Source organism: Neomonachus schauinslandi, chromosome 9 (assembly GCF_002201575.2).
Source record: "Neomonachus schauinslandi chromosome 9, ASM220157v2, whole genome shotgun sequence".
Lineage (NCBI taxonomy): Eukaryota > Metazoa > Chordata > Mammalia > Carnivora > Phocidae > Neomonachus > Neomonachus schauinslandi.
In genome coordinates, this window is record NC_058411.1 from 35483058 (window position 1) to 35497183 (window position 14126).

The 14126-nt window shown below is 44.3% G+C and overlaps 1 protein-coding gene across 2 annotated transcripts in view; it reads right to left on the reverse strand.

Annotated features, from left to right (window-relative positions):
- MTHFD1 (methylenetetrahydrofolate dehydrogenase, cyclohydrolase and formyltetrahydrofolate synthetase 1) overlaps positions 1-14126 on the reverse strand; it is a 63432-nt gene that overhangs the window by 33671 nt on the left and 15635 nt on the right. For both annotated transcript variants that reach the window (XM_044918007.1, XM_044918008.1), the window contains exons 3-8: positions 8133-8192; positions 7650-7703; positions 6622-6758; positions 6385-6485; positions 4286-4422; positions 3309-3420 (exon numbers count right to left, since the gene is read on the reverse strand). In XM_044918007.1, the coding sequence (XP_044773942.1) occupies positions 3309-3420; positions 4286-4422; positions 6385-6485; positions 6622-6758; positions 7650-7703; positions 8133-8192 (601 nt within the window). The remainder of the gene's footprint in view (positions 1-3308; positions 3421-4285; positions 4423-6384; positions 6486-6621; positions 6759-7649; positions 7704-8132; positions 8193-14126) is intronic.

Below are 14126 nucleotides of genomic sequence, written 5' to 3' on the forward strand. Positions count from 1 at the left end.
ATAAAGGTTTCTCTTCCCATCCTAGATACAGACGATGTTTTCTATATAAGGAGCTGGTGAATACAGCTCCTTAGGGGTAGTGTCAGGTTTCTAGATGATAAAGTAGCAAGCTATAGCCGGACATTTCCTCTCAGAATCCTGGAGTCATTTCAAAACGCCAAGGAGCTATGGTTAAGGGTCTGTCCTTTGTGCAGGTCTCAAGAGTCTAACACAGACATTAGCTTAAAATATGCTGCACCTCTCTTTATTCATGGTAGTGATTTTAGTTTCTCCACATACAGGAGACATATCAGTTACCGCACAACTAACTGCCACATGAGAGGAGCTCAGTTCTGCTCCTTCAGCAAACATTATCCTGGTTGACTTGAGTGCCCTCTGGTACATGTCCAGTGTTTCATGGAAAGTATGATGTGGTCAACAGAAAAAGTGACCACTTCTCAATCTAAGTGTGTGGCTTCAGTAACCAATAAACATTTTGGTTATCTACCCCAGCCCGAGAATTCCTCTTTCATTGAGAATTACAGGTATAAAGTCCAAGCACTGAGTTACAGACCAGTGGGTGCCCTGGAAGAACCAAAAACTGTTCTTTGCAAGTGTTCGCTTTCAAGGCATCATGTTCCATAACTGGACCACATCCTGAATGATATTTTGATTATTTAAATCATTTGCATGGTCCCTTCAGGGATAACATCCTAAGTCATTTGCCAAATTTAGAATGAATTAAGGTATGTACTCTTTTTTGGGGGGGAAAAAAAGGAATACTTTTAAGATTCAAGTGCAGAGCAGGAGTACTGGCCTGAGAAACACGTGAAAGTGTTCTTCCTGCTTGGCTTACTAAAGATAATTGGAGGGGCACCTGGGTGGCTCAGTCAATTAAGTGCCTTCGGCTCAGGTCATGATCCCAGGGTCCTGGGATCAAGCCGCTCCACATCAGGCTCCCTGCTCAGCGGGGAGTCTGCTTCTCCCTCTCCTGTCTACTGTTCTGCCTACTTGTGCTCTCTATCAAATAAATAAATAAAATCTTTAAAAATAAATAAAGATAGGGCGCCTGGGTGGCTCAGTCGTTAAGCGTCTGCCTTCGGCTCAGGTCATGATCCCAAGGTCCTGGGATCGAGTCCCACATCGGGCTCCCTGCTCGGCGGGAGGCCGGCTTCTCCCTCTCCCACTCCCCCTGCTTGTGTTCCTGCTCTCGCAATCTCTCTCTCTGTGTCACATAAATAAATAAAATCTTTAAAAATAAATAAATAAATAAATAAAGATAATTGGAAGAGACAATAAAATCCAGCCTTATCGAAAGTTATTTACCTATATACCTCAGATCAATAAAAATACAGCTGACCAGATATTTGGTCTTTTCATATTTCACCATCTAGGTGAAGAATAAATGTGAACAGGATGGTGAGTTTCATGTTTAAGTGAACGTTTTATACCTATTTGTAAGATTCAAGATTCCCACCCAGGCTTTTTTCTTCCATCTCTCAAATCTAGTCCAAAAAAAAAAAAAAAAGCCAAAAGCAGAAATATGATACAGGAGATGTAAGGTTTTAAACAGAATGAGCCTGAATGTTATATCACAAGTACTCAAAGTGAGGAACTGCAGGAGAGCAATTTCTTTATCACCCATTAGATAATTACACTACAAGAAAATGAGTGATCAATTATGAGCTACTGTCTTAAAAGCATGGTAGAGAGAGTGGGAAGGAGGTTAAAACTGGTGAAGGCTTGACAGTGACTAATGTCCCTGGCAGCTTAGTGTCTATGCTCTGAATCTGAGACGGGAAGGGAGAAAAAACAATCTTCTCGCTCTAAGTCCTTTGACAATTCAACAGGTGCTGAGTGCCGGCAGTTAGAAGGCAGGAAGCCAGACAGGCTAGTGCAGAGACCACACCCCACGGGGAGGACAGTGCAGGATGCCACACACAATGAAAGAGATACCCAGTTCTCCAGGAGGGCGAGGCGGGAGAGAAGGAGATTCTCCCTTACTGAAGGGAAATCAGACCAAGTTTAGAAAGAAGAATGGGCATTCTGGGCAGAGAGAAGGTGGGAAGGAAGATCAAAGTTGAGCTTTATCTGACCATGTAGCCCAAGGCCTGCAGTGGTGTCCAATGCACAGAAACGGTGATCTAATTAAAGACTGTTCTTTTCTCAAATCTGCGAGGTACGTATACAAGTATTCACTGTATCACCCCGTGAAATTTTATGTTTGAGAACTTCACGATGAAGGAACATCCTATTGCACTGAGGACTCAGGTGTAAACGCTGCAGAGGACAAACAAGGCATGTGAAGAGAAGGGCACGGGGTCCACTTTACAACCGTTCAAGACAGGGATTCACCAAGTGGTGTGAGAACAAAGGCCCAGAGGCGGCTGAAACTCGTGTGGGGCTAAGCCGTTTGACAAGTAACGTGGGAGGACGACGCTCCACATCAAGACCCACGAACACAGCAAGAACATGCAGATGGCTGTGAGTGGGAGTCAGCAGGCGGTGGGAGACCAGTAAGCAGCTCACAGCCATGCATCCACCTGAGAGGGTAGTGCTCCCAGGGAACACCGGCAACAGAAGAAAGGAAAAACTTTATGATATTTAAAAACCGATTCAGGGCTCCTGGGTGGCTCAGTCGTTAAGCATCTGCCTTCGGCTCAGGTCATGATCCCAGGGTCCTGGGATCGAGCCCCGCATCGGGCTCCCTGCTCAACCAGGAGCCTGCTTCTGCCTCTCCCGCTCCCCCTGCTTGTGTTCCCTTTCTAGCTGTCTCTCTCTGTGTCAAATAAATAAATAATTAAAAACAAAAACAAAAAACCGATCCGATATAGGGACTGACTGGGAGGGAAGGATAATGGGCTGGCTTGCTCCCTGCTGCCCAGGAGAGGCTGGGTCCAATGTCTTCGTTGTAAAGCCCACCTAGAAGACTCCTGGCGAGGTGAGGCCCTCTCCTGGAATTACACAGCAGTCCGTAAAGATGACACTATATTTTAAATCCAGCCATTCTTTGTTAAAAACAAAGGCTGATCTGTACATGAAGGGAGAGTGAGAGATCTGCCTCTCCCACCCCCTCCTTGGACAAAGTCATTCCGGGAAAGGCCCAGTACAGTGGCTAAAATCCTGGGCTCTGCTGTTCCGCTGGTCACGATGCCGTCTACTAACTGTCTACACCACGGGCAAGACACCTGCTCTGAGCCTTAGCTCTTCCCGCCAGAAAGGGGACAAGGGGTTCTCACGTAGGCTTCCCTTAATGACCCAGACACCGTTCTCTGCCCCTCCCCCCCCCCAACCTCCAGAAACGACCTTCGTTCTCCAGCAGCGCTCACCTGGGATATAATTGATCCCGCAGTCGATGACTATTGCCCCGGGTTTGATCCACTCCCCTTTCACCATTTCCGGCTGACCAGTCGCAACCACCAGGATGTCACCTTTATTTACCTAGGGAAAGAGGGTTTTGACTTCAGAAACGGGAGAACATTAAAAAAAGAAAGAAACCTAGAAGTGGAAGAGAGTAAGCTTTGTACGAAACTGCTCCTTGCCATCAGCTATTCTAAGCGGGGCCGCACACCGACCCTGACAGCCCTGCCTGGGTTGTGCTTGTTCCTGCGCAGGCCAAAACGCTCCGGGTACGAGCCATCTTCCTGAACGGGGAATGTGATGAAAGCACGTGGGGCGGGGATGGGCACGCGCTTGGAGCCATAGGCCCGGCTCTGAATTATCACGCTGGGAGACTGCCCCCTCTCCTATGGACTATGGGGACTAGCACTTCCCGCAGAACACTGCTTGGGGAGCATTAAAAGAGAAGGTGCGCCATCAACACGGACAGGTACGTGTGAGAATCCTCGGGCCCAGGAATCTGAGGCAGGGTCAAGAACAAGATGTGACAGATGTCACGGGACCGCTGTCCACATGCCCCCTCTGAAGCACCTGACCTCTGAGGCCACCACTGTGTTACACATCCGCGATCTGGCTGCGGGGCTCCATCCCAGTTTCTGTATCGCTAGTCCCTATCTCCCACAAGGCAGGCCGCTACGGAGAGAATACGATCAGAACAAGAGCTACAGGACTTGGGCAAGTTTTGTAACCGAAATTTGTTTCTTTATCATGTAAGATGAGACAAGAAACAAGAGATGGCAAGAGGGGTTCAATGTGAAATATCGAATGAGGTAAAGTACATGGCAGTGTCTGGCACTTAAATGTTAGCTGTTCCCACTATGTGGGAAGACCTACCACACACGTGCGCACACGCGCGCGCACACACACACACACACCCCCCTCTCCCACTGCACTCTGGACCCCTTACCTCCTCGCCTAGATTGGCAGTCTTGGAGTGGCAGGTGGTCACTGTGGCATGGTTCCACAGAAGCAAGTCATGCATGGGGGCACCGACTATCTTACTGCGCCCGACCACGACCGCGTGCCTTCCAGCAATCTGCACCCCTGAAAGAAGAGCCAGGGTGAGTGAGAGTATTGGGAGAAGCCACCCTCTTCACATGCCACCGAAATGGGAAAATTCAGAACAAGTGCACAAAAACGGGTTCTTAGCATCAACCAGAAATCTTCCTAAAAACATTCCTTCCTTGGCAATAATACTCTCAACTCTAGGATTTCAGTTACAAGTTGGGACTTGTACTGTGTCCTTCTTGCTGTGGGCTTTTGGGAGCAGCCTAAGCCAAGATCCATTCATTGAGTCATAGGAGAGTGGGAAGAAAACCTACACTCAAAGAAAAAAGAAACCCTGACATACGGCTAAACGGCCATATGGACGAAGACAGTAGATTTACTTACGTGGGAAAAGTAGTTATAACAAATAGCGTGCCTGTGCTGGGCTGGAGGAAAGCAAAGGACATTAGAGGAATCTCAGTAAGTCTTTCTAGCTCTGTTAAGTTCATTTATGCAGTTCCTCATCTGCATTTCTCTTTTGGCACAGGGCCTGAGCCATAGGGTTATTTGCAGAGCAGTGATAAAGGGGAACTTTAAATGTAGCTGTAAGATTTCTTTTTGTCGACTCAGCATCCCTTCTTCTGGTACTATCACAATGTCCATTCTAGGACTGACATACTCTACTCAACAGAGATGGTTTGGGTGCTCACCCACATTTCCGCCCCGACCAATGAGATCTGCTCTGGGCCACCAAGGAGAGCTGAAGAAGGAGCCACCACACAGAAGCAAGCAGGGATAAGATCCTGAAGACTCCGCCTGAGCCCCTATACCCAGTCCTGCTGAAGTGAACTCTTGCTTAAGGCGGGTTGTGTTTATTTCAAATTTTTTTTAAGGTTTATTTATTCATGTGAGAGAGAGACCACGAGCAGGGGTAGGGGCAGAGGGAGAGGGAGAAAATCCCAAGGAGACCCCACACTGAGCATGGAACCTGACACGGGGCTTGATCCCATGACCCTGAGATTATGAGCCTAGCAGAAACCAAGAGTTGGATGCTCAACCGACTGAGCCACCCAGGCGCCCCAAGGCAGACCGTGTTCAAACTGTGCTTCTTGTATAACATCTTATTCAAAAAAGCTAAGCTTTTATATAATGTTAGTATGATGAACATCTAGAAGTCAAGCCCTCCAAGTGTGAAGTGCTTAAAAGGTACCTTACTCTATACTTTTTAGGATTCAGCAAAGGACCTGAAGCTGCGTTAGGGCAAATAGCTTCACTATTAGTAAGTGGGAAGCCTAGAGCTGCTGTGGCTCAGGGGATTTGTTCCTATCAAGTTGTAATACAATTTGCTAAATATGCTAGAGTATAAATTTAGTTATAGGACTAAATGGTAATAACTGTCCCGAGGCTTATAACTAGACCTTTTCTTCCAACCACAGAAAACTTTCATTTACACTGGCCAACACTTTCCACTTAAAACTTCTGATCCACTTCCTTTAAATAGGACACACTTCCTTGTAAAAAATAACCTCTGCAAAAAATGTTCATGATGAAATTAAAATACCAAGATGTTGACTAGGTAATGGGGTAGCATGGCCAACTGTTCAAGAGATCTGTTTCCAGCCATCTGTCGAGTCCTCAAACTATTATGGAGTCTCAGGGCCCATTTTGGGGGTTGGGACTTTTCCCTTTATCTGAATCCTTATTATTTGATAAGTTACTTTTTCATAAAAAATAAATTTCTTTGAACTCAAGTAACCCTGAGTTCAAATCTTGCCTCTGCTACTTCTTGGACAAGTTCTGCATCCTTCTGAGACTGTTTTCTCAAGCTGTTGAGCAATAATAGTACCTAGTTCATAGAGCTGTTGAGAAAATTGAGAATTTAGGTAAAGCTCCCAGTTGACAGGTCCTTGTGCCAATCAAGTCCCTTTATTTAGGGCCCACAGGGTACCTCCTCTTTGCCTCCACGTGTCTAAACCAGGCCCAAGAAATGGTGCTTTGTTTTCATCCCCTTGTTTTCACCTGTCTCTTTGATGAGTTCCAAGCATCCTTTAGGCGTACAAGGGATGAAACAGTCATTTAGGTCACCTCTTGCAAGTTTTCCGGCATTGATGCTAGTTAGCCTAAAACAATGAGAGCAATGAAGGGGGAAATGGAAGTAATTAGATGTCTTTACCGTAATCTTTAGACACACATATGGTTTGTTCCCAAAACAGAAATAGAGTCAGAATCATGCAATGTGACATCAGGCACACTCACCCATCCACATCCTTTCCGGGTATGATCGCATTGACCACTGCGTCAGTGTTAATGGGGTTCTCTGAATCTAAAGGCAGTTGTACTATGAAACCATGTACGGTGAGGTCTTCATTCAATGATGTAATGTACTTTAACACCTAAAAGTAACACCGCACACCATTTGTAGAATACACAGAAACCAAAAAGACGGGGAAAACACTTTTCAGTCGCTCTATCTTCCCCCGGGAGTTTAACTGTAGTCCTCTTAGAATGTACCTCCCCTTGAACCCGAGAGCAACTCTAACACCAAATGTCATCTTCAGTGTCTGGTAAGAAATTCATCAAAGAGCTAATAAGAACTTCAACAGTAATACCCATGTTACTCACGCAAGTCAAGATTTCTGTGATGACAGGAATGTTCTATCATGCACACTTTGCCATACAGTAGTGGTGAATGAATACTTGAAACGTGGCGAGCACAACCAAGGAACCGAATTCTACATTGCATTTCCTTTTAATTGAATGGCCGCAGGGGGCTAGTAGCTACCCCACTGGATGGCGCAGATGTAGGACATCTGCATGACCTCAGAAACTTCTTTTCCTCACCTGTTCCTTCCCAGTTACTCCCTCCACCCTCAGGAAACCACAGTTCTGACAAATCACTGATGATTTGTTTGGCCTATTCTTGAACATCATAGAAATGGAATACATATTTGGGTTTTGTTTTTTTTTTTCCCCGACTCCATATTTGTTTTTTTAAAAGGCAAATAGCTACAGGCCCAGGATCAGTTTTTAATGAACACTGCAGGGGATTTGAAGCACATGATGCTGAGATCACGCGCTGAGTACGAAGCAGCCATACCCTAGGACGGCACCATTTACTCTGTGGGTGTTTGCAAAGATTTTCCAGAGGCAGAGTCTGTGAAGAAAGAATTTCCTCAAGGTCCTTTCCATGGTGAATGTATCAATCCCTAAAATTCCCCTAACCCAAAAGCCAGACAGGAACGCACTTTAGCTGTCCTCTTAACATTCAATCTATCACAGCTCACCTCAGATTCTGTGGCAGTTCTTGGTAACTTAATGTGCGTGACTTTGATCCCAATCTGCAAAAATGAACATTTAAAACAGGTCAATGGCAAGAGCACATGAGACATGGGCCCATTTCTTTTAACCAAGATTACTAAATCAAATCAGGTGGCCTTAGTCACCATTTCAGCCTCATATGTTCTGAAGAATGAGTCTCTCACTTTGACCCATTCATCCTTGTTCACTGTCACCACTGCACTCTAGCAATTTCATGTCCACTCTCCCTGCTCTTTGGGAAGTCTGTGGATCACTGATTAGAAAACATTCAAGTGCAAACCAGAGACTGCAGCTTAAGTCCTGCATTTCTGACTTGCAAAATTGAGAAACTCAAGTCTGTGGTGGCCAATGACAGTTTTTACAGGGAGGGGTGTAAAGGACAAGGGGTCACCGACAAGAGCTGGGTGGGGGGGGAATGGGGGTGATGGCGCAGCTGTTCCGGGTTTTACCTCTTCAGCAGCCTTCAGCTTCACATTTATATAAAGATTAGAATCATCTCTGTCGCCAACCTAGAATAATAAATACATGTAAATCAGATGATCAAGGAAAGGCAAAGTGTACAGAAAAGCTTCTAAAAATTTAGTTTTGATAAAAGGAATGTTTAATCATGAGACTCTTGTTGCAGAGACCTTTATAGGAGAATAGGAGAATACTGGGGCAGAATGGAGATGTGAACACAGGTGGTGTTACCAATCCCTCCCCAAACAAGGCCCACCCGATTCCCACTGAAAAAGCCACAAGAAAAAAAAAAGTAGGGGACATATGCATCTGCCTTGGAAACTGAGTGAAGGTGCCACAGGCCTGCCTGAGACATGCGGAATTTGTCTGCCTTTGAGCCGACATAACGGAACAGAGCACGGAGGGCTGAACTGTCATTAGGCAAGAAAAACACCATGGCTGTGGGAGCCAGGAACACCCAGAGGGTATATTCTGCACCCTCTCTCCCACCCCCAGGGGCAGTGGAAAGTTCTCTTGCCCAGCTACACAGAGAAGAGAAACCAGCTGGGGTGGAACTAATTCTAGCTTACACGGAAGAGACCCCTATGCAAGGCAAAGGGCTATGTGCTGCCCTCAAGAGAGAGAGGAAGGCATGGTGCAGAGGCAAGTCCTCTGAACCACCATGCTGCATCTCACTATGTTCCCTCAGTGTCTTTCATCATGAACATATATTTGTAATTTTTCACTTGTAATCATCTATCTGTAAAATGTTATTTTACAGATATTTTCCACGTTCCCGTGATCGACGTAAGTTTGGTTTCTCATAGAACTGCAGAGGGGAAAAACAGTAGGCCCGCTGATACCACAGACAACCGACGCCGGACTCCTTTCAACAGGACCACCACAGAGAAAGAAGTTGGCCTTAGGAACAGAGTATTTCCAGTCCCTGTCACGTTTCTGCTGTCACTGGAAGCTCTCTTCAGGGTCCCAGAACCCGGCCTTACGCTTAGCTTCAGCTGTCCTTTATACAGATAGTTCTCAGTTTCGCTTGCGCTCATCTGAATTTCAAGAATCAGAGGAAGCCTTTCAAGGGAATTTGATTTTTTATGGGCTACCTGCACCTCCGTGCATTAGCTCCTTCCTGTGGGGAATTGCTAGAATTTCGGAGACTCTCATATTTGTTCCTCGGTCATTTCCTCTGTGTGCTCCTCGTCACTCCCACCCAGCCCTCCTGGATTCAGTTATCACATTTGAGACACTCTGGGATTCTTAGATCTGAGTAGGAAAGGAGGTGGTTCCAAATACAACAGTACTGTTCTTCACATTTTCATTAATATTTATAACTACAATGAGTTATTTAAACTTAACTCTGAGATTAAATGGTTCGACTGCTCATGGCCAGTCCTTTTTAAACCACAACTTCTCTGTTTTATAGTTTATCTTCCTACATTCCCCCAGGTAGCTGAAATGCAACTTTAAGTCACTTTCCCAGAAAAGGTATGTGGGCATTTTTCTGAGTCTACGTGTATCTGAAAATACTTTTTCTGCTGTTTTTGCCCTTGACAGGATTCACTTGGCTGAATCTGGAGTCACGACATTTTCCTTCAGAGATGCAATCTTCGGCATCTAGTGTGACAGAAGAGAAGTCTCAAGTCTTTTGTTGTGGTTCTTTTATAGGTAACTATTTTCTTTCTTCTGTTTCTTCTTTCTTTCTTCTGTTGTCTGCATGTTTCCGAAAGAATTTTTCTAAAACTCCAAAACCAGGGGCGCCTGGCTGGCTCAGCTGGTGGAGTGTGCGACTCTTGATCTAGGGGTTGTAAATTTGAGCCCCACATAGGGTGTAGAGATTACTTAAAACTAAAATCTTAAAAAAAACCCAAACAAACCATAAACTCCAAAACTGCGACCAGTTTTAAAAAGAAAGTGTAATAGTTTTAGTTATAAGCATACATCAAAGTTTTATTATAATCCTAATGCAAAGGAAAAGACCTCTTAAAAGCCAATCCAAAGACTCTCAGTATGGACATTTTATTTTTTTAATTTTTAAAATTTATTTACTTGAGAGAGAGAGAGAGGGAGACAGAGACCACAGAGGAAGAGGGAGAAGCAGGCTTCCCGCTGAGCAGAGAACATGACACAGGGCTCAATCCCAGGACCCGGAGATCATGACCTGAGCCCAAGGCAGATGCTTAACCGACTGAGCCACCCGGGTGCCCCAGTATGGACATTTTGTAGGGGAAAATGGTTATACAATCATTGATAGACTAGAGACTAGATGCAGAAAGAATGTTTAGTTGAGAACAGTAGATTCTTGACTGACAGTCAAGTGAGTAGGTGGAAGACTGGTTTCTGAGAACAAATCTTAATCCTATCAGTTTATCAAGAAAATCACTGAAACATTTTATCAGTAATGCTAACTTCTTCCTTGAAAAAGATGAATTATATTATTCTAAAAAAGTCCTATCCCTGAACAAGTTAGGGACTTTTACTTTTTAGAGGTGGGGAGAGAGAGGGAGAAAGAATCTTAACGCAGGCTCCACGCTCAGGGCAGAGCCCAATGCGGGGCTCGATCCCATGGCCCTGAGGTCATGAACCAAAATCAAGAGTTGGACGCTTAACCAACTGAGCCACCCAGGTGCCTCAAGACTTTTTTTTTTTTTTTTTTTTAACACCAAGAGTCTGCAAACTATTTGTACAGGGTAAGACAATATATATTTTAGCTTTTGGAGGCCACATAATTTATCATATATTCTTCTGCTTCATTTTTACCCTTTCCAACCTGGACAGCATTTGGATATGGGCCACAATTAACTAATCCCTGTTTTTTGGCTTTTTTTTTTAAGATTTTATTTATTTTATTTTGAGAGAAAGAGAGCGAGCCAGTGTGAGCAGGGAGAGGGAGAGGGGCAGAGGGGGAGGGAGAGATCCTGTACATACTGTCATTCCTTCTATAAAGGATGGCGTGGGTGTGGTTGGATGGATTATGACCAGTCCTGCAGTTGTAGCTAGAAAGACAGACTGGAAGTGTCCAGATCAGAAGCCTAAAACCTGTAAGCAGGTGACTGTAGTGGCCCCAGAGGGTGGGAGCAGTAGAAACTGAAAGGAGGGAACACATTCCAAGAGCTTATGAGAGGCACAGTCAATAGCATGGTATTCACTAAGGGGTCTTAAGGGACTGAGGGACAGAAATCCTAAAGAGAAGAGCTTGGGTTTCTGGCTGAGTGTGTGGGAAGTGGTGTCAGTCACCAGGGGGGGGGATAAACAAGAGGTCTGAGGCAGCAAGGATGTGATTCCAACATAACGTGTAGGCCTTGCATCGTGGAAAGATGTTGAATCTGGTGCTAAAGCGCAAGATTAAAATATTCTACCCCTGTTTTATTGGCAAGGACACAGGAGACAAGCTGCAGAACAGTGTTTATGTCACGAAAACACTTGCAATCAATAAATTTAAAATACAAGTTTGGAAGTCAATCTTAAAAACAGGAAAAAAAATCGCAATATTGCTAAAATTGAAATTATTTTGGATCCTTTCTGAAACCTTCTGAAAGGTTTACAGAAATAAAGTTCTTGCCTTTTACTCTTTTACTCTACTCACATTTACTCTTTCTACAACAAACGATTTACAAGAATAAACCAAGAAATAACTGGTCTCCCAGATGTACCAAGTGAACACCCACAACATATACCTTTGATTCCCATTAATTTGCAAAAAAAGGAAAAAAACCCACCACAGCAGAGAACACACCAGGCAGAACCACAGGCCTTCTGTGCTCTTCTTCTCAGCTAAGGCCTCTTAGATAATGAACAGCAATGGGGGAACTATTTAAGAACTATTCACTCTGAAGTTCTTGATGAACACAGTACAGAAACTTAGCAAGGGATTAAATGATAACACATGGAGGCACACACACACAAAAATGTGAATTGAGGAAGCAGGCATCTCTGAAGGGCATTTCAAATGAAAGTTATCAGTCTCCTGTCATCCAAATCAACCCTTCAAATGTGCATCTGTCTGTCTGTCCATACAACAAACATTTGTTGAATGCCTCCTAAGAGATGAATCAGGAGCTCAGGCAAGAAACCTTGGAGAGGGGCCTAAATCTCCCAGGCAGCTGGGAGAACTGGGTGAGCTCACTTAGGGAAAGAACAGGTGGAAAAGAGGCTTCATGGCTGGGCCCTAGGGCATTCAAATGCTTTAGGTATCAGGAAAATGAGGAACAGTAAGCAAAGGAGATTAGAAAAGGAAGGGAAATAAGAGATGTACTAGAAACCAAGAGTCTAGAATTCCAAAGAAACCCAGGTTTAGAAGCTACTGACCTAGAGCTGGTATTGAGAGCCAGGTTAAATTACCAGAGTTAGGGCAATGGTTCCCAAACCACGGTTCACACACTCTTGGGGGAACCCCAAGACCCTTTCAGAAGCTCTGCGAATGCCAGACTATTTTATCATGATACTCTGATGTCATCTGCCTTTTTCATTGCAGGATGACATCTGTATTAATGCTGCACAGGTAATGGTGGGTAAGACTGCCGGCGACTTAGCACAAATGAAGGCAGTGGCACCAAACGATACTAGTCACGCCACACACACTCCATAAAAACAGATGCCAAGGGCGCCTGGGTGGCTCAGTTGGTTAAGCGACTGCCTTCGGCTCGGGTCATGATCCTGGAGTCCCGGGATCGAGTCCCACATCGGGCTCCCTGCTCGGCAGGGAGTCTGCTTCTCCCTCTGACCCTCCCCCCTCTCATGCTCTCTCTCTCATTCCCCAAAAAAAAGAAAAAAAAAGAAAAAAAAAAAAAAACAGATGCCAATTTCACTTAGAAGTGCTCTTGATGGGGGCGCCTGAGTGGCTCAGCGGGTCCCGCGTGGGACTCCCTGCTCAGCAGGGAGTCTGCTTCTCCCTCTCCCTTTGCCTCTGTGTGTGCTCGCTCGCTCGCTCTCTCGCTCTTGTTCTCTCTCAAATAAATAAATAAAATCTTAAAAAAAAAAAGTGCTCTTGACGAAGCAGTAAAACCGTTTCATTTTATGAGACCTGAGCCCTTGCGTCCCTGTCGTCTTAATACCCAGTGTCGAGAGCTGGGAAGCATTTGTAAAGCACTCGCGTCCCACACAGAGGTGGTTGTCACCAGGAATAGCCTGTGCTTTTTGGCCTTGCAAGCAGAACTGCCGCATTTTTTAAATGGAACACTATCTTTACTTGAAAAAACTGACAAACAATGATTATTCACGCTTGAATATTTGGCAAATATTTTCTCAAAATTGGACAAAGTGAGCCTGCTACTTCAAGGAAAACAGCTAACAGTATTTGTTGCCAGTGGCAAAATCTGAGCTTTCAAGTGAAAATCAGAACTTTCTTATCCACTCCTGTGAGCTTGATAAACTTCTCAATAATTACAAACTTTCCCTGAGGAGTTTGTTGGCAATATTAACGCTTGTGATTTTCTTATATTGCATAATGAAATGTGTTGACATTTGAAAGATGTGCATAATTCAGTGAGCCATTATTTTCCAAATAAGAAATGAAGGACAAAACAAACCAAGCATGGGTAAATATCCATTCAAACTGCAACATAATACAATGGATTTTGATCTAACCAAGCAGGAAAGTTCACTGACAAACACTTTTAAATTCCACACTGCAACTAACCTGTAAAACAAAGTCCTGTTGTAGTAACAAAGAAAAACAGCCACACTTATCTGGGAAGACGACTAAAAACAGCCTTCCCTTTTACAACTATACATTTACAGGAGACCAGATTTTCTTCATATATTTCACTCAAGCCAACGTGTAGCAAAAGGCTCAAGGCGGCAGCAGACAGGAATCCAGCCGTCTTCTATTAAGCCAGATAGTATAGCGTTTTTGCAAAAATGTAAAATAATGTCCCTCTTCTCACTGCATTTTGTTTTTTAAAAGTTATTTTTTTTCATAAGAATGTTACTTATGCTAACATATAATAAACTTACTACTGGCATTTTTAAATGTATAAATATTTAAAAACTTCTTT